General features: G+C 33.2%; 1 protein-coding gene across 1 annotated transcript in view; it reads right to left on the reverse strand.

Annotated features, from left to right (window-relative positions):
• LOC111063855 (ubiquitin carboxyl-terminal hydrolase 31) overlaps positions 1–27,758 on the reverse strand; it is an 88,227-nt gene that overhangs the window by 14,273 nt on the left and 46,196 nt on the right. The window contains 7 exon segments of the mRNA XM_039434148.1: positions 906–1,078; positions 3,481–3,586; positions 4,419–4,438; positions 5,350–5,650; positions 8,587–8,731; positions 11,365–11,503; positions 18,621–18,863. Of these exon segments, the coding sequence (XP_039290082.1) occupies positions 906–1,078; positions 3,481–3,586; positions 4,419–4,438; positions 5,350–5,650; positions 8,587–8,731; positions 11,365–11,503; positions 18,621–18,863 (1,127 nt within the window).

Raw genomic sequence — 27,758 nt, forward strand, 5'->3', positions numbered from 1 at the left:
GTTTCTAGTCTTCGAAATTCACAGTCTATACAGCTTTTGTGAGGAGTGAAATCTTTTAAAAAACTTATAATAGTTACATAGCCTTTATTTAGACAATGTATCAACATTCGTGAACAGATACCTTTTGGACTCTGTTTCACACCAGCTTCTAATTTAATAAATGAAAATTCAATCATTTCTTCTATACCAAAACTATTCATTTATTCATTTATTCTAGATATTACAATTCACTTAATTGGATAGAAACACAGACCAACGTCCAAAACGTCTCTTATTCCAAATTTTGTTGAAAAATAATGTCAAAATTAAGGTTATGTTCACCTCGTCCAATAAAACACAAATGTATGCTATGAGGAAAGTTCAAAGTACTGCCCAAAAATATATATGAGCTTGAAATTATAAATTCAGAATGATTAAAATACCAAATTATAGTCAAATATTGCACTTCATATCACCGCACTTTGAATAAATTAAGTTATTTTAGAAAATTTTGAAGCCAAAAATATACACACAACTTTCCACTAGGCACAGCTTATTCCCATAGTTACCATAGTTACTTATTCCCATAGTTTAGAGATGGAAATTACTGAGAAATTGCATTTTTATTCAAATGCTAATGAATTAATAGTTATTGTTAAACGAAAATCCAAATTGAATGCTGTAAATCACTGGTACTGGGTTCGATTCCCTGACAAAAAATTTTTGAATAGTAGTGCTCATCGAATTTCCATCTAGCTGTTTAATTTGAATTTCCATCTTCCTGTTGTCAATATCTGCAGTAGCAGAAATCTTCGGGTTGATAACTTACTAGTTTATTGTGCAAGTATAAAGACCAATATTATTGCTGTTCCCTATACATTTTTCAATACTATCAACTATTTAGTGGAAAACTGTGGAGTGCTCACCTGAGTGGTGCCTGTATCTTAGCGGTTGACGAGTGTCGGAATCTCTTCAAATGAATGACCAAAATGTCAGGTAACGTCCATAGACCTAGCTTCTTCACAACCTTCTGCTTCAAATTGCAGTTGGGACAATGCCATGCATCCTCTGCCCCGAGCACTTCGGCTCTTGTGTATAGCTGCAACACAAAATTATGAAAAAAAATTAAAAAGGTGTACAGAATGATAAACAAACATTAAAAATATTAAGACATCTAAACATATAATAGCTTGAAGACAATTACCAAGACTGAAATTTTCATGAAATTGTATTTTGAAAATAAATAAATTTTATACATTAAAAGATACATTTGATTATTGTAAATGTGATATCAAAGATATGCATGGCGACAAGCTCATAGCAACATTTTATTAAATGAAGAAAAAACAATTTAAAATTTAGTCCTGTACTGAAATCACTCATTACACTGAGTCGTATCCTCACTCATTACCATATTCCATATTCCATATTACCATTACCATAGTATCTTAAGTCACAAGGACGGGAAGGGCCGTTTTGCAGGCGAGAATGATGTTTCTAGTCGAGGCGTTAGCCGAGAAGAATAATTGAGAAACAGAAAACATTACCTGCTTGTCCTGACATTACTACATGCATTCTATAAACATAACCTAGTTTACAAGTTTCGAATCAGGAATTTTTTGATTGTAGTTGACAAAAACATCCACCTGGAGCGCTGAAAGGCGGCAGTTTTGCTGTTCCAAATTCATAACTAGGAAACATACTCGACTGTAAAGAAAACATATGACTTTATTACAGTACAGTAAGCTGTAATGAGAATCATATGTTTATTTGTTCTACAATCAGTTGTTTACCTGCTTGATTTCATGGATGTAAAACAGCTGGAATTGAATGACTATGACAAAAAGATTTTTAAGCTGATAAAAGCCTCAAAGTCTCAAAGTGTACAATCATTTTTCACTGAATAGATATTTTATAATTGTATTTTTGAATAAACTTTACTTCTTTATACAATAGATACCATATTCTGTTAAGGCAGCCGAGAAATGTAAAAAACATGCGCGTGTGAGAATGGATAGATTTTAGAGCAGCAAGACCGATTCACAGTATTCAAGGAGTAGGAAACGAATACTGAACTGGATAGTACCAGTACGTGAATATCAGCATTGTAAACAGGAATAATTTACGAGACAAGCAAACGCTCTTCTCTTTTAAACGCACACAAACGCAAACTCTAAGGATGTGAGCAGTGAGCGATCAGAGCGGTCTTAGGAGGATATATAGATATCCATATATCTACTCAATTATACTCAGTTATACTCAATTTCTATAACTTCGAGTTGGAATACATTGTATTCCTATCTACGTGTTCTTCTTCTTCTTAGGGTGCCTGTCCGTTACGAACGTTGGCGATTATTACTTTGTTGGTTGCGCTCCGAAACAATTGAATAGAGGTCTTCCCGAACCATGCTCTGAGGTTGGCCAACCAGGAAATTCTTCTCCTTCCTGGAGCTCTCCTGCCTTCTATTTTCCCTTGCAAGATGCTTTGCAATATTTCGTATCTCCCTTTATTACGCATTATATGACCCAAGAATTCAAGTTTTCGACATTTAATGTAGTTGACCAGTTCTGGGGCTGTATTCATCCTCCTTAGCACCTCATGGTTGGTAATTCTATCTATTCATGGAATCCTCGGTATTCTTCTGAACAGCCGTAATTCAAATGCCTTTAGCCTGGATACTGTCTCCTCCTTTAGGGTCCATGATTCTACACCATACAGAAGCACTGAATACACATAACATTTAAGGAGCCTTAGCTTTGTACCTAGGGTGAGATCATGGCTCCTGAAAACTGAACCCATTGTTAAAAAAGCACTTTTGCTTTTCCAATCCGACATCTGATCTCCTGAGAATTGTCCCATGACTCAATGATCAAAGTCCCCAGGTAGGTGTATTGTGAGACTCGTTCAATTCTTGTCTGGTTGATGTACAGGTTGACCCCTCCGATATTTTCTTTGCTAATGACCATGAGCTTCGTCTTGTTAGTATTTATATCAAGGTCATAGACTTTACTTGTTTCTGTGATCCTATTCACTAAGTTTTGCAGGCCATCCATTGAATCAGAGAACACTATGGTATCATCTGCATAACGTAAGTTGTTAAGTTTGACTCCATTTATTGAGATACCTTCATCTATGTCTCCAAGCGCTTCCCCAAAAATGTGTTCTGAGTACAGATTGAAAATAATTGGTGATAAGATGCAACCCTGCCTCACTCCAAGCAGGATCTTCACCGGATCTGTATGCTCTCCATCCACTCAGAGGACCGCAGACTGATTCCAGTACAAGCTAGCTATTATTCTCAGGTCTTTTCCGTCAATTCCAGTTTTCTTCATTACATCCATCATTTACTCAAGTCTAACACGGTCAAACGCTTTTTTATAATCAATTAGACATGCAAAAACATTACAACCTACGTGTTACCGTACCTCAATTCGGAAGTTATTAAAATTAGAGAATTAAATCCTGATTGTTGGTTGGTGGTAGTGATGTGGTTGACTTACCTCAAAACATTCTTCCAGTGTGACAGATCCGCCTTGCTCCATGGTTGATCGCAGCTGCTGTACGGTGAAGTGCTCCTCCACAATGTCACTGTCATCCGCTATCGTACTGCAACGCATTCAATTGAATCAATTACAAGTTAATATTAACATGTTACCAGGATGGTGACCACAGAGGGTTTCAGGGAAATACTCTTGTCTGGATAAAATCTGAGCTACAGTATTGATTTATTGGTGGCTTTCATTTTGTAGAATTGATATTGAAATCTCAAAATTGGGAAAAAAATCTGTGGAATAGAATGATGGTTTTCACAGCTCGCTCGTGGGACCAACGTTGTTGTTTTTAGATATTAATATGGTAAGCATTCACCATGACATTCTTTTCTATTTTTTTTTTTTTTTTTTTTTTAATAAAGAACTAAGCAGGACTAATCCTAATTGAATTGAAAACCCTCAAAACATGGAAAAGCTTCAGAGTTATCTTCAGTAATAACAAGACTGAAAAATGGACATATACATCAAGACCTCACGACTTATTCACATATACATCTCAACGCAACTCAGCTCTACTGACTTTCAGTTCAGCTCCAAGTCGAAAACAACAAGAAGATCTGATTTATAAGTTTCCTACCTCGAGATGATCATTATTTTGGTACAATAGCGTTCACAGATACACAAGCTGAAGAAGGAAACTAAATAGTTTACTTTTATGATTTTTTGTTAAAGCTTATTAAAATCTAATAGATAGTTTTGCGTCGTTTTTGAGTAATATCAACCCCTAAATAATAATTCTACCAGAAGTGTCAAGATTGGAGAGAGAAGCAGTTTTGGGTTAAGCCTGTTGGTGCCTCCAAATCATTGTATAATTGTACTTGCATCAATGAATTTATTGAATGTAATGTAATAATTAATGTAACGAGTCACACTAGAATGAGAAATACCTCTCCTTAGCAACGAGTTCCTATACATCAATAGCTATAATAGATTGTTTATTTTACACCCGTACCTGTCCTTAGTGGCGAAATCCTAAAACATTAAGGCTGTGCAGAGGTTAAAAATTAACTTTCTGCTGGTGATATTTTTCAAAGTTTTACGATTTGTATATCATCAAGCTATCAAAATGAGAAACTTTTCACAGGAAAACATTTTTTTTATCATTACTTTTTGAGATATGAGCGCCTAAAGTTAAAAATTTAAATTTTTGAGACAGAACATTTCAAACTCGGCAAGAGATAAATCCATGAGATTTAGAGGATAAATTCTTCATGGTATTGTTGATTGAACAAAACAAAGTTTTTTTTGAGAAAGATATTCAATTTACTAGAATTCTTTGGTAAATTGAATATCTTTCTCAAAAATCTATATTTTAAAAAAAACATTGTTTTATTTAAGCAACAATGCTATGAAGAATTTATCCTCTCTCATGGATTTATTTCTTACTGAATTTGAAATGTTCTGTCCCAAAAATTTAAACTTTAGGCGCTCATATGTCAAAAAGTAATGATCGGAGAAAAAATGTTTTCCTGAGAAAACTTTTTCATATTGATAGTTTGATGATATACAAATCGAAAAACTTTGGAAAATATCACCAGTAGAAAGTTTATTTTTAGCCTTTGCACAACCTTAAACCAACTCTAGCCGCGGTTCACACTTCTGCCAGTTCACTCATTCGTCAAACTTCTTGTAACATATCCAACATTAAAAACTGTACCTTAGAACAAGAACCAATAATTCTAAAATTTGAAATTTTGAGACAAGAGCATTTAAAAAATTGAATCAAAATTATCTACACTCTTATTGAAATGCTATTTTTTTGTCATAAAATTATCATTGATGGCTATAGATTGTTAATTTTACCTCTCCTTAGCGGGCGAGATCCCACTCCAACACCAACTTGACATGCGGCTGGCCGGCATTGGGGTCACACATGGCGAGCGCCTGATCGACCGCCTCGGCGTAGAGCGGATGGTCGAGCGCCGCATCCAGGTAGCTGTGGTCCGCCTGACTGGTGGCGCCTCCCGCGTCGCACACGCGGATGCGGAACAGCGGCACCGCCTGCTCGGCTGTCAGCACGTCCGCGCCCAGTGTCCACGACATCTCCTTCAGCAGCAGCTTCTGCAGGTCCACGTACGACGTCTCGCGGCACATCTGCACTGTGAACGGACTGCTGAACCTGCAACGGAGACACATTTCAAATGGTAATCATATTTATTTAAATTCACAATATTTACATCAGTCACAAACAATAAAATACGCAACAAAAGAGTTCAGATGAGTCCACACAGCTCAGATGAAAAATTATGAATATAAACTTGAATTAATGAATACCAATACCAATCTTTATCAGTTACCAAGGAAGTTTGGTGAACTCAGAGTTGCCAGCTAGCGCTAGCGCTAGAGCGGCGGAAGTTCGGTGAACTACCCCAGGCTGGGTTTCAGATTCAATGGGAGCCGTTCTTAATAATAATAAATTCCTCTGGATGTTGGACAACACATCCAGAGGAGTTTATTCATGAATTCAGGAACATTACATAATATTTTTATACAATTTCAATAATATAACATTATTCAAAGTTTTCAAAATGATACCTCACTATATAATATAACATGTGTCAAGGATATCATCAAATGAATACGAAATTATGCTAAAGACAGATTAATACAAAAAATTCCGATAATCTAAAACTATATATGTTACCCTAATTATCACCAAGTACAATGATACTAATAGTCCGGGCGCAAATGTCATGAATAAGGCACTCCGTGGTCATTTTTGAGTAACAGCTGTGGAAGATGTCTCAATTTCTTCATTAGGTCTAGCATAATAGGCGTTATGATGATAAGTCGAAATCACAGGCAAACACCTCGGAAACAAAATGGCCGCCAAAATTTTCAGAATTTTGCTATATCGCTTGTATTTCAATAACCGTTCAAGATATTCAACCGTTTTTTTTTTTAGACGAAAATATTTTTAAAATCTTCCTCTACAATTTTTGTTCTATAAAGTTTTCCTCTAAAACGCATATTTATTTAGTTATAACCTTCAAAAGCCCAAAAAAACTTTATTTCGAAATTTGTTCAAATTTCATTCCATTATAGCTTTTTTTGTGCAAGAGATACAGATAAATTATAAATCTATGAAATTTAGAGACTTTTTTCAATTTTGAAACGATATATCTTCGTGCGCTCAAAAAATGAGTTCTCCAGCGCCCTCCAAAGAAAACCCTGCATGATTTCTAGTGCGTTTTCCATACGCATGAGGTAACAAGATAGAACTATAAAATCGATTTTTTCATGACTACTCCAAGATAGTGACTTGCAAATGGTCTCAATCTCTTCGATACAACAAGACGAATAAGAATATTGATGTTGGAAATAACGAAAATTATCGACATCATTGAAAAATACAAGATGGCGGTCATTATTGAGAGAAATTTTTATATCGTTTGTTATTTAGTTATTTTGAGAGATATCGGATTGGTTTTACCACCAAAGTGTTTAGAATCAACCAAACAATGATGTTCGAGAGAATCATCTCATTTCGGCCACTCTTTCCATTATTTATTCAGCTTCAAAAACTTGAAACATACATTTTTCGGGGACAATATTTCACTTTTCACCCTATATGAATTCGCAGTAGACATACACTAGTATTATTGGCAGTGTTGTAGAATATTTCCGAAGCTTCAAAATAACATCTGGTTGGAGGCACTTAGTCCATATTTTACGGCTGGAGCGTCATCGGAAAAAGAGTTAAAAGTACTGTTTGCAGCGGAAAATACGCTTTTGCGAATGCCAATCCCAACAATTAGAAAACCGTGTAACTCATGACTCCTTGAAGGTACAGACTTGGGAATGGTATCAATCTCTTTATAATGATGTGTAGAAAGAGATTATCCATGATGGCAATCTGAAAAATCATGAAAAAACAAGATAGCGGGAAAATTATGTCGATTTTCAAGAAATCGTCTGTAATTATAATAATGTCCAGGATATCGGATCAATTAAGCCATCTGGAAGCTCCAGAATAATCATACTACAATATCCGAAATATTTATCCAATTCCACCAACTTTTACTATGGTGAATAAAATAACTTCAAACTCTTCCTCGGCTGTTACTCAAAAATGACCACGGAATGACATTTGGGCCCGGACTATAAACCGATATTGAATCTTGTTTTATCAGTAAACCAATTTGTACATTTCTGAATATTAAACCAATGTTGTATTAATCTTTATAACAGCAACACCTGCGGTTTTCAATTTTAATTCAAATTCATTTCACTTTGAGAAAGTGTTCATTACAATACATTCCGCTGAAAATTACTCCTCTAATATGAAACAAATGCGTGTTTAGAGGAGGAGTCAATACAAAACTCTAATATGGAACAAATCTGTGTTTACAGGAGGAGTCAGTACAACTGTAATATGGAACAAATCCATGTTTACAGGATGAGCCAATAGAAAACTCTGCTATGGAGCAAATCCGTGCATACAGGAGGAGTCAATACAAAAAATACAGTACTTTCTACAACTGTAGTTGACAAATAAAGGCTATTTAAGCACAATATATACATATCATACAAAGAATGCGGTTCCTTGCAATTGCTGGAAAATATGCACATGGAATTTATTTTTTCTGTTCATAACAGCAATTAATTACTGCTGTTTATCACATCAGTATATAAGAAATGTTATATTACTGGTGATTTCATTTGAAATGAATGACAAGAGGAAAATATTGTTGGAGAGTATATGGATTTATTTGGATCACATTATGTATGCGTTCATCATCATCATCACATGCTTAATAAATCTAATACAGTATGTTTAATGAGAGTTATCTCTCCAAATAGTAGTATCTATCCATCATAGTAGTCTGAAAACCTTGAGTGGACAGTTTAAGACTACAGGCACTGTATCTTATACAGTAAGATACTGTAATATTGCGCAGTAACTGTAGTTTAGACTAGGGCTTTCAAGATTATGTTTGAAATCAAAAAACTCTCCGTACAACATTGCTCCAGATATAAATAAAGATATAAATCTGAGTCCTGCTAGTATCAGCAGGAAATAATTTAGAAGTAAATTGAACATTTAGTATTTACCTGGCACATTGATCTTCTAGCATGAGCACGTTGACCCAACAGAGCAGTATGTATTCACCAGAGTCAGCTGTCGTCTCTTTCAACTGGGGAAGTTGCAGGCAGTAGATAGGCTCATTCTCTTTTATCACATTTACAGGCTGGTTATCTGCAACAAAATGATTAAACAATACAATGTATGAAAAGACGAAAGCACTGCAATCAATTGATCAATAGCTTCTGAAATCAACATTTCAAAATTTTGAAGACAATGTTCAGGGGTTCAATACACTTCCCTTAGTACATTACTAGTTATCATACTAGTATGCATATTTCTTGAGTTGGTAGAGTTTATCGATAATTTTCCCAATCTACAATAACAAAGTATTTTAGTAGGGCTACTTGAATGTTCAATCATTATAGAAAATTAATGTTACCCTCTTTGTATGTTTTATATAAACACAACTAGTTTCGAGCACTCGTGCCATTTGACACTGAAAATGGCATGAATGCTTGAAACTAGTTGTGTTTATTTATGAAATAATATGAGGAGGGTGACAGTAATTTTCTATAATAATTACAATCACATCTTTATTTTTCATGGTAGTGAAAAATAGAAGTTCAAGAAAAGATGAGTTGGGAAAATGCATCTCTGTAAAAACTTACTTTATTCTCTCATACTCTATCCTTGTAATTTTTCAAGAGAGTGGATAAATGTGAAAACTTTATGGATGAACTAAGCTGAGTCTACTGATCAATGCAAATTATTCTTATAAAAAAGTACCTAGATCAACTTATCTGTCGGGGTTAGTAATTATTGATTCCATATTCAACTATGCCCATTATCAGATATTGAATCATAGTTGCTCAAAGTGCTTGTATAAACCACATGGAGCACCTATTATTTAAACTGTTATTATCCTTCATCTAAGAACCAATAATTATTATTGACTAAAATATCCATGCTAGTCAATTTCGGTATTTAACAGTAATTTTAAAGATAATTTTTATTAGCATCCAAGATCTTCAAAATCTTCAAAATTTATCGCCAAACTGGCCTTTGATACAACATGTAATAGTATATTTCGCACCTATGGCCGAAAATAAGACTTTTCCGGCTTGAAATCGGTTTTCAAGTCCGAGGCCGTAGGCCGAGGACTAGAAAAGATTGAGAGCCGGAAAAACAGTTTTGCCTGTGGTGCGAACGCTATTTTTCGCCACACAGAAAAATAAACAATATATAATATGAGAATAATTGTTTATTAAGCACTTCCGAAAGCAGAAGTGGAAGCTCATAGCTCTAGCAAATCTGAATATCAGGAAATTGTCCAAGTATTTTTATTTTTTATTCTGATTTGTCTAAATAACCTAAAAGATTATGTTCAATTATGTGGGAGGTTGAGTTTATACTTTTATATTCTTTCAAATGACAATAAGATGATATTATTATATATGTTTTAATTATTGAATAATAAACACAAATAATGAAAAGTATTTGATCAGCTGATTTAGCACACTTGAAATTTGGCCAATCTGAATGTCAACGTAATTTTAGGTTAGAAGTTCTATCCTACTCTGAAAAACGAATTTGAATAATATATAATATATATCTCATCTGTATTTCATTCATCCAAATAAAATTATAGTATATTATTGCAGAATACTTTATTCAATTCTAGAAGCATAAACTGATTCCGTTTATCCACCATGTTTCGTGATAAACGCAGTACTAGGAGGTTTGAGGTTAGATTCTATTATACTCTGAAAATTGAATTTGAATAGTTTATAATATCTCATTTGTATTCCATTCATCCAAATAAAATGATATTATCTTATTGCAAAATACTTTATTCAATTCTAGAAGCATAAACTAATTTCGTTTCATAAACTATTTTGTAAACACGTTCACATCAAATCAGAATCAGCTGACTTCAATGTTATTTTACAGCCCTAGGGCCGTAAAAATTTTACCGGCCTGGTCAGAAAACAATCACTTTCGGCCTCCATATGACGCACGTAAACCAGCTCATTACATCCAAGTGGGGCGAAAATGTAAGTTTTGCATCAAACACAAAAGATGCAGATTATTTCTGAAGATACATCAAGAAGTATTCATAAAGCCAGTATAACTAAGAATATGTTGATTTTATTACAACAAAATCACCAGGATAACATTGAAAACATTTGTATGATAATTTTATCCTAAAAAATTGGCCGATGAAATTGAGAATTGGCGTTTTGTAACAATAATATTTTGCTAAAAGAATAATAATAATATTCGTATGGCTTTTATTGGTGGGGAGTTCTGAGGGAAGTTCCACCTCGCCTGAATATATCATTTGAGCCGTCAATGGGCCTTACGACTGTCATACTTAGCCGGGACCAACAATTTAACGTACCCATCCGATAACACGGGAGTGACCTGTTCAAAAACTTTTGGTAATGAGCGGGTTTAAATTGGGGATCTCTATGCTGCTATGCAAACACTCTATCCAATAGACCACGGATCACTCCAAAAGAATTTTAGATACTTCTATAGATTTTTTTCAAACTACAGGACTTACTCGATGTTCTTGCTTGATTATTTTACTGGCAATGAATTAACTTTACATTGTGAATTTTTCCTTATTACTGGTGCTCATTTTCAAAATTTTTTTACAATATTAATTTTTCATGATAGTACACTTGTTCTATCGTCACCTTGAAAATTCTATCAATTTCAGTTTTTCTGTCCACTATAAAAGTCATTTAATTAAAAAATGAAGTAATGTTTTTTATTTGAAAAAGAATATTGAGAATTACCAGCGAATGTTCGATGAAATCCTAGGTCATCGATTTCAGTTATAAGCATATGAGGAGCAGCGATTTTGGTATCAGATGCCAGTGCTTCCCTCAGTTCTCGCACTTCTGCATCCACAGGTAACGATAATCCTATTTTGTACTGAAAAACAATAGAAAAACATAAATTAGCTTTCCAAAGTCAATTCAAATCAGTATTCTACTAGAAAACTCGAGTCTTATATATTAATGTTTCTAACTAAGAAACAATGAAATCAGTATAGTCCTCTTAGGGCCGTTTGCACAGTATCATTTAAACTGAATTTTATTTTAAACTAGATTAAATCCATATCAAGTATCGTTCGTTATAATGTGATTCATTTTTAGTTTAAGCCACCAGCTGATTGAATTCAGTTTAAGCTTTGACTGTGCAAACAGCCCTAATGTTATTAATAGTGTTTAATATCTAGTGTTATCAATACATAACACCATGCATATAATTTCATCTAGAATCTTGACTTACTATAATTCTTAATTAATCTCAAATATGATCAACATTTTTCACTTGATGCACTTAAATCAACAGTCAATTTTTCTTCCATCGATTTGTTCCCAATGGACAGCAAGTTAACGGCACAAACTTGATCTACTCTTAGATAGAGGCTGAATCCTACATTCCTCAATAATCTCATTTTCCTTGTTTAAATTCCAAATTTCCTCTGGTGCTGAACAGCACCCACATTTTTCATTACAACGTTCTATTACTCCAATTCATCTATCAATCTTAATTTACCAACTAATCTAACCCTTTTTACATCATAATAATTCCTTGTTCTCTATGATTTTAAAAAATTATTCTACTTGTATATTATCATTTATTTGTCCTCCAAAACTTGAATTTATTTCAATTTCATTCCTTATATCTCTACTATCACAACTATCATTATAATTATTTACTCTACTATCAATGTTCTTATACCTTATAGTTACTTCTTCATTTATTACCTACACTTGTAGGATCGATGGTGTCATGTCATAAATAAAATACAAAAAAAACTAAAAACACGAATTGATCAAGAAGGCAGTCATTAATTCAAATCAAAACTTGATTACTGTTCACAGTTTTATTGTTAATGTTGGATTTATATTTCATGTTGATTAAAAGCCTATCAGCTATCTCATTTCTGTATTTTTCATAACCAATTGTCTATTTTTCTCTTCCCATCACCTTCAATGATCTCACCTGTGAGCCTACAATGCACATCTATAAAGTTTCATTTTATCATTCAATCCTATATAATATTCCAATCACCACTAAATTCATCAATTTTCATTCACTACTCACTCAACATTGTATTTTCACCTTTTTTATGTCTTTCAAATGCATTTGTCATGTCTTTTTCAAGTCTAGCACTTTTTATCGAGTCTTTCAAATGCATTACTTATTTTTTATCACTACAAATAACTCCAAGTTACCTCAATATCTGCCATATCAATCATCTATCAATAGCCATCTCAATATCTGTCAATCTTCTCAAATCTTCTCTACCCTGTACATGACTCATTCTTCTAATGAAAACACTGTTAGTTATATTTAATTTATTAGTTATTTAAATTAGTTATATTTTTGACAACATCCAAGTATTTTCATTATAAATAGATATTGATGAAATTATGATGATGAAATTCAACATACATAGATTATCAACAGAATTGTTTCATTTGTACTGCTGTTATTAGATTAAAAAATGAATTTTTTATTTTTAGAACTAATGGCTGGAGCTCAAGGCTTCTTTATCCAGTCACGCCACATACTATTGTATTTTTATTATTATTTTTATTTGTAAAACTATTTCTTGTATTTGGCAATAAATTCATTATTCATATCACAACATCTCACCAGCAACAGTATCATTATTCTAAGTTTATTATAAATTAATTGTTATTTTATCACTCCAAATAACTCTTTCAAGTCACCACAATCATCTATCAATCATCTCAATATCACTATCAATATCTATCTGATATCTTCTCGCATCTCTTCTACACAGCCCATGACTCACTCATTCAAGTTTATTGATAGATTGCAATACCAATGATGTAATCACCAATTATTTCAATTCAGCTCTCAAACAAATCCGTGAGAATAGAGAGCAGACTGAGTTCAGCCTCAACATAGTTGATAGTAGGCGGCTCCACTATTAACTATGCCGACCATAATATAAACCGGTAGCTGACGAGTTTGACCTTGGTTTCACCTTGGCCCTCCCGGGCTGAGCGTGTCCATTCACATACTATGACTATCAGACGATTCAATCATCTGGATTCGCCTTCACAAAGCGAGAAGGCAAAGGCATCATCATTTCATTTCCTTCACTTCCTTCTCAGTGTTCGTTCATTCCGTCTGACAAAAGAATAGGAGTCATAGAAGAGACTAAATCCTAGAGACTTGGATTGTACCAGTCTGCCATTGAAAGTTTGAAAGTACTATCCACCGCACTCTCACGTTGAATAATTTCTCCTATGTAGTAACAGCTGAAAATTATACATCATACCCCACAAAGAATGTTTGTGAAAGCTTTCTATTTCTCGAGTACAAAATTATAATATTTCCCTAATAAAGTTTATAGTACATCCTGAAGATCTAGTATTTTCAGTCTCACTGAATATAATGTTCGAAAAATACTGTTCAAATTTTTGGTGGTTGAAAACACTGATTGGAATGCTTCCTCTTCTGCTCTTGAGTGTAAAATTAGTAAATGAATCATCTTGTCATTTCTATTTCTCTATCGAACAAATAAGTTCCACTGGTTTTCATTTTTTTCCAAAGTTTAATAATAAACTTATTCTTTATAGAGCTGAGCAATATTTTCCTCAATTCTATTATTGCTATTATATTACCATGGTTGAATGAATGTAGTATTCAGTAAGCAGTGCCCAGTATGTAACACTGAATCTCATAAGACTATGAAATGCATTTTGAAACGCGTGATAATGCAATAATTTAATTAGACAATAATAATTGCATAATTCATTTTGTAAGTTAGAATATTTATTTTATCAATCTGTATAATTTTATGGCAAAATAAATTAATTTGAATTTGAGACTGCTAGATAAACTATACTTTGGATTCAATATTTAAGTTTTCATTAAAAATTCTTGTTCTCCATCCTTTTCTACCTGCTCATCTCTGTATACTTGGAACCACATAAACGTCCCACTGAATGCTATCTCACTAGTAGACTAGTTAGTAGGGAATCCAAGGTAGTTGTGATAGAAAATAGTAGTAGTGTTATTAATATTAACACTAGTAGTGGTGAAGAATCCAGGGTAGAAGCAGAGATGAACTAAATCTATATAGCTTACGTTTCTCAATGGCAGAAGTTACGGTATGTGGTTCGGAGAATAATAGATAGCCAACTAGTGTAGTAAAGGATTGAGAACAGGATTGGTTAGTACAAACGTTGATTCTGAATCCAGAGTTGGTAAGAATCTATGAATGCTGCATTTGTAACTGAATTGAAGACGCATTGACTACTGGATTTACAGCTAGATGAACTGTCTCAATTGGAAAACGGGATTGAATAGTTACAGTACAAAGCAATACCAGTACCAGTAGCTGTGTCCTTACTTCGAAAAAAATCATCTTTCTCAATTCTCGTTGCTGCAGATAGTTGACTAGTCTTTAGTAATTTGAATAATTTATAAGTTATTCTTCTTATTTTCACATATTTTTTCATATCTGTTATAGAACTACCAATTACCTACAAACTACAAACTCAACATTTAATAAGTTACTCTTATTTTTAAGGGTTTTCCGTTACTGTTACAAAACTACCGATTATCTACAAATAAAACGGGTACCACAGGTACCCCTTACTACAATAACAGTAGTAATTTTCTTCAATCAAAATACAGATACTATATTATTATTTAGGCCTACTAATAATTACCGATATTAATGAAACCAACGGATTTCACAGAGTGTATTATTTAAATTCCATCGATAGCTACCAATACAGGAATTTAATTTCCCCATTTGCTGTGAAGAAGTTAGAGGAATATTAATAATCAGTACTAGTTTCTTGGCTAGCTTCTGAGTATTTCGAATAACAACATTCCATTAGACTTGATCATTCGTCATTGGAATTAATTTGCATACAAATCTTGCAAATACTTATTTATTATTCTGCACACAAGACCAGAGTATGCGGGGAATAAACAGATCAATTACATAGATATCTAGTACAAGTACTAGTATATCGAATGAGCTATTTGTACTTGCAAATACAAACAGCACGTACCAAGTGTAAATGCTAAAGTGCAGTTTCTATCAGCCTATCAAGAAACACATATTCCTCCTGATTTTACTACAGAAATTGACACGTGCCAATTCTTCAAGCCTCAAAGCGTAAACATTCAGTCACCATTATAAGACCATAGTATTATAATACAGAAGATTCAATCCCAACATTTTCACTATCAATATTCCTGCTCTCACCCTTAGTTGATTGATTGATGGAAGTAAATTATTTCACACTTCACAAGTAAAATATTCATTAGTGATGTATGTGTCTGTTTCCGGGCTAGACTATCAATAATTAATGAAAACAACAATAAACACCATTCATTCAAATATTCTTCCATTGATTCTTCATTATTCAATGATTTTACTACATTATCAGTTCCAGTGTGTTACAATATACAGAGTGTTCCATGAAAGGTGTAACAGTCGACTCAACATGAAATTCGCAACAAAAAAATTTTTCTAATACCTTACTTTTCAAGTTATAGGTTTTTAGATATTTTTGAAAAACGTCAATAACTAGAAAACTGTAAGTCAAAATTGAAAGTTGTCTTAGTATCTCAAGAACTGGTGAACTGATTAACTGACGCCACACAATACATACAGAGGGGGAAACTTTACCAGAATCGTGTCCCCAAAATCCACCATCTTGAAAAGAATTAGATTTAGCCAATATCACGTAGAGCAGTAGTCTTCAACCTTTTATTATTCAAGGACCAAATTTTTGTCATGAAGGACATGGAGGGCCGCATTGATTAAGCTCATATATATGCATATATATGTTTTTGCTTATTATGTAGGCCTGAATACATGTAAATACATACATTTGCTACATAAAATATAATGTGCGTGGGTGAATTTTGTCTCAGGTTAAAATAATTTAAATGAATTTGTTATAACATTTTATATTTGCTGTCTTAGTTCAGTTAGTGAGAACTTGACACGTGCCAATTCTTCAAGCCTCAAAGCGTAAACATTCAGTCACCATTATAAGACCATAGTATTATAATACAGAAGATTCAATCCCAACATTTTCACTATCAATATTCCTGCTCTCACCCTTAGTTGATTGATTGATGGAAGTAAATTATTTCACACTTCACAAGTAAAATATTCATTAGTGATGTATTTGTCTGTTTCCGGGCTAGACTATCAATAATTTATTAATGAAAACAACAATAAACACCATTCATTCAAATATTCTTCCATTGATTCTTCATTGAATGATTCTACTTCATTATCAGTTCCAGTGTGTTACAATATACAGAGTGTTCCATGAAAAGTGTAACAGTCGACTCAACATGAAATTCGCAACAAAAAATGTCCAGTAAAATTTTCTAATACCTTACTTTTCAAGTTATAGGTTTTTAGATATTTTTGAAAAACGTCAATAACTAGAAAACTGTAAGTCAAAATTAAAAGTTGTCTTAGTATCTCAAGAACTGGTCAACTGATTAACTGACAAAATGGTCAAACTGGTCAACTGATTAACTTACGCCATAGAATACATACGGAGGGGGAAACTTTACCAGAATCGTGTCCCCAAAATACACCATCTTGAAAAGAATTAGATTTAGCCAATATCACGTAGAGCAGTAGTCTTCAACCTTTTATTATTCAAGGACCAAATTTTTGTCATGAAGGACATGGAGGGCCGCATTGATTAAGCTCATATATATGCATATATATGTTTTTGCTTATTATGTAGGCCTGTATACATGTAAATACATACATTTGCTACATAAAATATAATGTGCGTGGGTGAATTTTGTCTCAGGTTAAAATAATTTAAATGAATTTGTTATAACATTTTATATTTGCTGTCTTAGTTCAGTTAGTAAGAAACTTGACACTGTTTTGTTTTTACAAATCTCTCAACATTGGCTTTCATGTCAGATGTGGAATTCGAAGACAGTTCTCTAAATGAGTGTCTAAAATTCGGTTCCTCAGCTTTGATTTCACATTCTTCATTCTTGAAAATAGCTGCTCACAAAATGTTGCTACTACGGTCGAAGCAATAGGCCAACTTTAGTGTTGCAATGTTCTATTTGTTTGGAGACAAAATCATTTGGCGGGCCACACAAATAAACGCGGAGGGCCGCGGTTTGAAGACCACTGACGTAGAGCTTTGTTAGCAAGTATAAACTATTCAGAGCTTTGTCGCCTTGTCAAAGATTAGCTTGTATCAGAATTGATAAGTTTTATCAATTGAATATGGAATTGTAATCATGAATATACAGTAAAAATTACGAATATTTATAAATCTAATGTATACATACAAATTTTTTAAATAAGGTAATTTATAGGTAGAAAATAGTAACTCGATTTAGGATCTTTGTACTAGGGTAATAGATATAATTTAGATTTTTGTATTATCTGTTGTAGCATAAATTAGTATTAATTTGATGATAACCTCGACACATATATTATATAGTGAGGTATCATTTTGTAAACCTTGAATATTGTTATATTATTGAAAATGTATGAAAAAAATATGTAATGTATGAATTTATGAATAAACTCCTCTGGATGTGTCGTCCAACATCCAGAGAAATATTATTATTATAAATTGAATTGATTCAATTTATGTGTTCTCACAGTATTTTGAGTGTAATTCAGTTAAAGTGTTCATTCGTGTCAGGTAATATTTATATGCCAATATTGGAGTAGTATTCAACGGTTTTAACAGCTTTGTCATTAAATATAAAAAATCATGTCTTGTGCATTGTGTAGCAAGACGACATTTTAACAGGTGGTAAACTGACTGGATATCACCGCAGTCGCAGTGCGGATCGTCAATTTGCCTCCAGGTTGTGCAGTTTTCTCTTGTGCAGTCACAGTTTAAGTGTGATTTAAAATTAGCCACAAATCTGATTCCCTTCAAGATGGCGTCTTGTCCCACATGAAATACATTGTTTTGATGGGAAGTTTCGTTTCTGTATGTATTCTGTGTTGACACCCTCTAGTACTGACCTGCCTAGGCGTCTGCTCAGTGTGCACGACGGTGACAAAGACGGGCGTGAAGTGTTCGTGCGGCACGGGCACAGAGACGCACAGGAAGGGGTCGAAGGTGTTGGACTGTCGCTGGCAGTGCGGACAGGTGAGGGACGACCGGAACTGCGCCTGGAATACAGCGTGGACAAAGCTGTTGTTGCAACGCACGTGGTTGGCTAGTGTCTCGGCCGCCACTATGTCGTCGGGTCGGCCAAACGAATTCTGAAACACAAACAACGAAATACATCAATCAGTCAAACTCGATTTATAATACAAATGACACCGATGTAATAACATTGGTAGATAAAATGGGTCGATGTCAAACGAGGACACCGACAGTTGAGGACTCTTCTAAAAGCACAGAAGTGACAGTGTCCCCGATAAAATAATAATGTAATTCATGAGCTATTTTTCTCTCAAATTTAGGTGATGACACTAGATTTTTGATACAATTCTAAAATTCTTAGTTTTCGCGAAAATGGACTAAATTTTAGAAAAGTGAAACAATAACTTTATTTCGGACTTTTAAAATGTTGTCTAAATTTGGGAGAGAAATGGTACAAGGAGTATCCTTAGTTTTTCTCTCCAAACAGTGCTACTTTGTAAAAAATATAAATAAATGAATAAAATGAAATTCAATTATACTGAATGAGTTTAGCAGTTATATTTATTAGCTGTTACAATGTGTACCACAAATAAATCACTAATGCTCGGTTCCACCAAGCCCGGTCAAGACATTTGAACTTGGTCAATTAAAAACAAAAACATAAACATTAGTTTCATTCAAAATTTAGACTTATAATATCTATTTGATTCAAAATTTGATTGTTTTTTTATCTTAGTTCTAAATTTTGTTAATTTTAGACTAATAATATCTATTTGATTTAAAAGTTGCTTGTTTTTTATCTTTGAAGAGTGTGAATTGGTTTTTGACAAGTGAAAGTGATATAACCTACATTTTGATTTGGACAGTATATTATAAATTGGAAATGGGCCAGTTTTGGGCATGAGGCTGTTGTTCCTTTCCTCATTTCAAGTATTTTTTCACAATACCGTAAATAAATAATAAAAAGAGCAAAAACATGCTTTGAGAATAATAATGAATCTGAAAAGAATAGATTCCGACTAATTGGTTTTCTCTCAGCTTAGTCTCCTCACAATCTTTAGGCAATACGCTATATATTTGATTTTTACAAAATATCTCAAAGAAATTGGAAATAAACAGTGTATATGTAGGCATTTGAGACTCATGAGTTTTATATGTGTTGTGTATCTGCCATACGCTGAATAAATAAATGAATTTGATCTATTCATGCAAGTCATTTACTACCCTTTCATTACTACCTAGTCATTAACTACCCTGAACGAGAAGTAAGAAATGAGACTCATGGCCATGGTACTAGATTTTGGAGGATTACAGAGAGACACAGGTGGAAATTTAAAATAAAAAAATCACATTACCGGGAAGAAAATACTTTGCAATGCTACCCACAGAACTTCAATCAATGGTAAATGTTGAAAAAAGTAGATTGAAACTCAAGGAATATTCAGTTGCATTATACCTATACTCCCATCAAGAGTTTACATCTCAACCAAGAGTAGATTTGAAGTTTTATGACTTCTCAATTATTGATTTTTTATGTTATCTTTTGTCTTAATGAATATTGACACTGTTCCTATTTATCTGTACTTCTGTACATGATTGTGAATGAAGATGTTTTCAATTCAATATTCCGTTCCCTCCAATTATTGAAAAATGTTGAGAAATCCAATATTGAGAAAATTATATTAAACTCAAGGAATATTCAGTTGCATTATCCCTAAGCTCCCTTTAAGGGTTTACATCTCAACAAGAGTAGATTTAAATTTTTATGACTTCTCAATTATTGTTTTTTTTAGTTATCTTTTGTCTTAATTAATATTGACACTGTTCCTATATATCTGTACATGATTGTGAATAAAGATGTTTTCAATTCAATTTGATTCCGTTCCCTCCAAATTATTGACAAATTAATGTTGGCCCTCCAAAATTGAGTTTTTCAACAATATTTTTAATATAATTTAAGGATTCGTGAAAAAGTATTTTGTATTGAACTCATTTGATATCAGAAACATCAAACAATTCAGCCTGTTCTGCATCGGCTGAGTCTCCCAAAGCATCACATCAAACGCATGCCGCAAATTTTCGTCAATTATTAGCAGGGAAGTTGCAGCAGGATGCTCTGAACACTGAGCAGCTCTCCCAACAACAGCAAGCGGAAGAAATTAATGAAATAGTTCACATGTGTGTGCAAGTGTGCATGCACGCAAGCACTCACACACAGCTTGCATGTTTGCCAAGCTCATAAGAGGATGAGGAAGAGGAGAATGAGGAGGAGAAGGAGCAGGTGGAAGAGGAGGGAGAGGAGGGGGAGGAGGAGGAGGAGGAGGAGAAGGAGGTGAAGGAGGAGAAGGAGGAGGAGGAGGGGGAGGAGGAGGAGGAGGAGGAGCTGGAGGAAGAAGGCCTTAACCCACTAGTGCGTTTCGCGTTTACTTGGCCAATTTATTAGCCAAGTGCTGATTGTAGATCATTAGTTTTATTTCCGCTCATGTAGAAAGCTCTTGTAAAGGTCTTCAAATAGTAATTAAGTTCTGCCGGCAGACAATCCGCCCTTGAAAAAAATTGCTCAAATTATTGAACATCTGCAGACTTTTGTCTTCAGTTACATACTAGAGAAGTATCAATTCAATTTATATGTTTGGAATTCACAAAATAATAAAAATAATAAAGAATAGATTCTCAGTCATACAAATAACAAAATTGAATAACTTATAGATACACACAGACATGATAAATTCAGACTGAAAATAATACGCATATGCAAAGCTCAAAGAGCTTTTTGCAAAGAGCAAATTATTGTTGGTGTTGTTTATAAATATTCGATCCTATAAGATCTACATAAGAAATCCAGGAGAGTTATATGTGTAAAAGAAACTTGAACATGGCTCTTGAAGAGTTGAAACTGGTAGTGTTGCTGAAAAATATATAGCGTACTCTTGATAACTTTTTATTGTGTAGCTCTGAAAAGAAGAATGAATACATTTTTGTGTTCATATTTTCTTGTCACCAATGCATGGACATATAATAATGAGATCAAGAGGTACTTGAAAGATGGGACTGTTAGAATGCTGTTGCCTATGGTAACATTTACAAAAATTGACAATATAAAATTAAATCAAACTTGAGAGATAGATAATTATTTAACAGGTCACAATACAGAGAACCTTCTTGATAACACAACGTTCAAGACAATGAGGTCAAGTTTCAAGCTTATTTTGGGTAATTTACTGTTTAATGTTACAGTAGAACTGAAGTTACGCCCACAGGTAATTGATTTGATAGAAAGTGACTGATAGTGTAATGACTACAGGCTCTATCGGTCACCCTTCAACTGGAATCCTGAATGCCTACCACCTGAATGAACAGATAAGGCTCTGACCACTGGGCAAGCCACTTCCTTCCAGATACTCATCAGTCGTTATCATCAGAGAGGAATGAAAATTAGTCTGGCCAGTAGCAACGGTGAAAGTGATGGAACCAATCTCCCCTCACAATTTTACAGTCCAGCCTCCTAATATGCATAGAAGAAATATTACTGTCCACTAATTAAAGATATTTGTTTTTCTTGGTTCGACCATTTCTTCAGCAGCTTCCTGGAGCTTTCTTTTCTAATTCCTTTCACACGGACGATTCCCAAACCGAAAAGAAGATGCGGGTCTTACAAATCTAGCTTGCTTCCATATCGGTCCGTGAGAATGGGTCTCGATCGCGTGTCGATTAATCACTTTCTCACTCTCTCCTCGCTCTCTCTCTCTTTCTTCACCTCTGTTACACTTTCTTTCTCTTCCGTACTTCGGCCATAAATCTTCTTCTTCAACGGAAATTTCCCTCCCGGAAAAGCTGCAAATAGACATGTCGGAATCGCGCGAATTCAACCGACCAATTCTAAGCTGTGGCATATCGTAACTTGGAATAAATACCATTACTAACCTGACATTCTGACACACTGACATTCGAATGAATTCTAATGTCTGACTAATGTGTTTTCAAGTGAATGTTTATTAATACGGTAATCAATATATTATAACAGAGCATATGCGTTTATTCGTACATTTAATTTTCATTGGAAAATATGAAATGACTCAACTCATTCATTCAAAACTTTACCTTAGTCTCTATGATTGAATGACTCATGTAATGTATTGTCATTATTATTTAGTATCATTATTATTTTATTCGCATTATTTTCAGTTTATAATATCTCATGTACGCTAGGCGAATTCCTGATTTGATTTTCAATTATGAGATATGCTCCTGTTTGCAGACAAAGTTCACTCTTTAGCAAGCAGTATTGTATTCATTGACTGTACACTACGCATTTTTGTTGAATTCAATATTTGATTATTGTTATTCTGTAATGTACTTGTCATTGAATAACGATTTATTTATTGATTATATTTTTGAATTAGTCAATTGTTTGAACAGAATAAAGTTAATGGATAAAGTATGGATAAAAACATTGCATTATCTCTTGCAAATCGGTAATTTTGCGTATTTGGGAAAAGAGAAAGCAGTATGAGAAAGATTCATGAATTAAAAAATCATAAAATCATATTGTAAGACCAAAAAATAGATTTTGTTATAAACAATATGATAAGCCAGCTTCAAGTTAATGTTTTGAATACAGTACTTATTCAAATTTAGAGATTCTCTAAATAGGAGTATTATTATCGAACCGCAACCCATGTTGAGATTAAGAAGAGAACAAGATTTAATTATTATTAAACTTTTACAAAGTAGCACTGATAGGGAGAGAAAAACTAAAGATACTCCTTGTACTATTTCTCTCCCAAATTTATCAAATTCATTTTCCATTAAATACACAGTTCATAAACATAAATATAAATTCCAATTTTATGGAAAAATTAGCATCCGTAAAGAAAGATAATAAATGATAATTATTTCAGTATCTGTGATTCGAGTAGAATATCATGGAACTGGTACGGTATAATCAAATACGTATTAAAACAGTTAACCAGACATTGGAGCAGATTTGGTCGATAAAATTCAGAAGACTGTGTGGGTGAGCCAAGAGGACAGAAGATACCGTAAAACAGATCTGCGGCTGCTGATAAAACAAGGGTTTCCCTATTCCCACCTCCTCAAAACACTTGTGCGTCTCCAACAGATTTTCAAATGTCAAGACCATTACTCAGGTTCGAAAGAAATGCCATTTCCAATGCTGCGCACTCACAGGGAAATTAGTTTGACAAATTAGATATATTTTATTCATTTATTTGGTTCGTATAAACTTCATTTATTTATTCATTTGATGCATTCATTGATTCACGATCATACATAACTTATTATTTATTATTAGGAAACGAACAACAGGCATTTAGCCAAAAACTCCTTCTTCCTCAAATTTTGATAGAAAATGCCGAATAGATGCTTATCACTTCATAATAATATTCTTTTAGCTTCGAAAATAACTTTATATTGAGTAAGTTTGAGTTTCTTTTCATGTTTTAAAATTTTCAATTATTAATACAGTATTTTTCAGTTATTAGTGATGATTTAGTGAAGTATTCTTATTTAATTTGGTTTTCAACTTTCCTAGATTCTAAATTCCTAGTTTATAAATATTTTGGACTCAAAATTGGACAAAAATCGTTAAGTGTAAACATAACCTATTTTTGGACAATTTCTATCTAAATTTGGGAAAGGAGCAGTTTTGGGCTTTACGTCTGTTGATCCTTTCCCAATCATTCATAGTTGAGAATGATATTGTAACCTATGTATCAATGTATAAAAAGATAAAATTGTACAACTATTGGCCAACTCAGATTTGAGCTTCATGGTTCACGACAATCGCATTATGGTTGGCGTTCAACACATTAACGAATAGAATAGATCTAATTCGATTTTAATTTGATTTGAAATGTCCATTGCATTCATCCGTTTACCTCATTCACAGAAAATAGACCAATTATTCACTCAACAGCATAAATTCATTTTCCAAAAGTGAACATCAATTTGAAATACAGTTTGTCAACTTCAACAAACCAAGATGTCATTATAATTATCAGTAATTGGACTCAAATTTTCTGAGATGATGGATGACAGTAGATTGAATTATCTACAAAATAACTGTTATCGAATTGTCACTGTTCAACAAAACGCCGGGTGATGATGTGTTACTGTTGCCGTCTGGTAAAAGTTTAGAAAACAAATCATGTTATGACGGAAGATACTCAACCTGAATGATGTCACACTGAGTAATTACTAGAGCCAGGAGCCTAGAATAATATTTAAATGTTGTGTGTATTCAACACGAAATAGTTATCATGACAGTTTTTGTAGATATGTTACGAGTGGAGAAATCACTCTCAGTTTTAAACATAAGAAAATTAATTGAAAAAACTTGGGTAAATGATTGTTTATTGATTCTTCATCACAAATGACAATGTATTTCCAGGTCTTGCAAGACCCATTGCATACTAACACTACATTATAATGGAAACAAATGAAGATGTTATTGATGAATAAATGAAATTTTTATTGATAAATAGTGTGTCCACCATATATCATGAAACAGGTTTCTATCATGTCTTGGGTAGTGACTGAAAGGATATTGAATATAATCATTGGAGATTATAATAAAACTGATTATAGTGATATTGAATAACTAGTTGTCATTTTCATATTAATATGTGGAAAGAGGCCGGCTGATTGTTGTGAGATAATCTGGATTACATATACTGTAAAAATTATAATAAAATTGATTATAGTGATATTAAAGTTCTAAATAGTGTGTTTGTCTTTTCGGTCTCAAAATGTTATAGTTTGGAATTTTCTAATTAATTGTAATTGATTTAATTCTATTTTGAAGTATTTTCAATTTATGAATAATTTTTGTGTGTTTTGAATTGTAAATTGAGTGTGTAATAGGAGAATGAGTGACACATGAGTGACTGTTGTATAAATTAGAATTGGAACCGTTTTGGGCTTTTAAGCCTGTGGTACTCTTCTGAAAGTTGTGTAATTCTGAATGATTGAATAAATAAATATGAAGGACTAGTTGTCATTTCCATATCAATATGTGGAAAGAGGCCGGCTGATTTTTATTGATGAGACAATCTTGATTACATATTGTAAAAAAGTTTCAAATTCAATTTATCGTTTTTTGTGAGTTCATAATAATTTCCTAGATTTTTTACCTCTAGAAATTTATTAGATGAAGAATATTTCTTTTAGAAAACACTTCAATGTTCAGCAGAATTTGAACGTTGTACAGTTACAGAACTGAATCGACCTGCTATAATGCAAGGAGAGTAATCAGAAGCACGCTGGCCAGTGGAACAAATCACAAAAGTGAAAAAGTGGCACGGATAATTCGTTACAAAAATTACAGCTACAAAAAACCGGAAGCCATACACTTCTTTAGATTCAAAAATTGACCACAATATAAGTCTGTACCGTAATTCCGTTCCTATTTCAGCAATTTCCATAGCTAAAAATTCGAGAGCTGGAGAGAAATTATAGAGGAAAGTGTCAGACAAAAACGGGATTCGAACCCAAATTTCTAACATCATCAATAAAGTTAGAAGCCGCAGATCACAAAGAAGCCATGATAACAGTGCTAGTAACGACAAAGGGTATTGGTTATTGATGAGTACTGACTACTTATTCAGTATCTAGTAAATATTCATTAGAAAGCATTAGCCTTACTTAGGAAAGGATCTTCAGCCATCACGTTCAAGTACGTGAAGATATTATTGAAGTATTTGGCTTCCAGTTTTTTAGGTCAAGCTTATAAGGAACGTGATTGTTAACACGTATTTTTTTCTAATCAAAGATGCATAAAATCTAAATTCTTCTTCGTCCAATAGCCTAATGAGTATTTTTTGAAATAAATTTTGTGATTCAATAATTGAAATGCAAGATGTAGTACAATCTATTCAATAATGGTATGATAGCATTCACAATAAATTGAACATTTTGATCGATTCCTTCACAAAGAAAAGATCAATTGTATATTTCTATGCAACCTCTTCTTATGAGCAAACATTATAACGGTGCTTTTTCCAAACGTAGGGTATTTTAGAGAGGATGGGGAAGAACAGTACAGTTATAATATTACATAATACTATTATATACAGTCTATGACGACAAAAAACTCACGTAGTTTGATCCAAGGTACCTACAATACATGTATTTTACATTCATGTAACCTACATTGGTTTGATAGTATACGTTAGTTTGATCTGAACACATGGAAGATGGAAAAATATTGCATTAGCATGAATGAATGATGGGAATGTAAGTGACTCAAGAAACAAAGATTTTGCAATAGTCTTGAAAGAAAATTCCCCAAAAATGTAAATTCTGAAATTGGTTACAGTGATGTTTCAACAACAACTCATAGTCGATTGCTTTGAAGTTCATTTGGAGAGAAAATTTTTGGAGGAAAGACAGAAAACATAGGACAAATTGAACCAGTGAGTATAGAATGTAATATATTATATAATTATATATATATATATATATATATATATATATATATATATATATATATATATAAAATATATTATATTCCATACGAATATAAATTCGAATATAACTTCCAACACGAAGTATGATTTTCGAGTTTAATATAAAGAAGTGTTTATTGAATTATGCAGTTGAACACATCTAATAAAAACGGGGAGGCACTTGGGTACCATTTATTATTCAATATTCAAATAAATAAGGTCATGAACAAGACACGAGCGCCATTATTTGAATAAATAGCCTGAGCATGAGTGTCGAATTCACACATGCACCGCTACCCACCCAATCGATACTTCAACGAAGATCAGGCTCTAAATACTGCGATTAATTATTAACCTGTATCATACCGGATCTAATTACGAGTCCCCTTCCATTTGCAATTGCACTAATTGACAGACGTCGTGTGACTGCTGCCCGTTATTATACACTTGACATGATCCGTTAAAATAAATCATGCAATTTGAACAATAACTGAATTGCTGGATTATTATCATGTCACCTTGAAACAACCTCATTAACATATT

Source organism: Nilaparvata lugens, chromosome 8 (assembly GCF_014356525.2).
Source record: "Nilaparvata lugens isolate BPH chromosome 8, ASM1435652v1, whole genome shotgun sequence".
Lineage (NCBI taxonomy): Eukaryota > Metazoa > Arthropoda > Insecta > Hemiptera > Delphacidae > Nilaparvata > Nilaparvata lugens.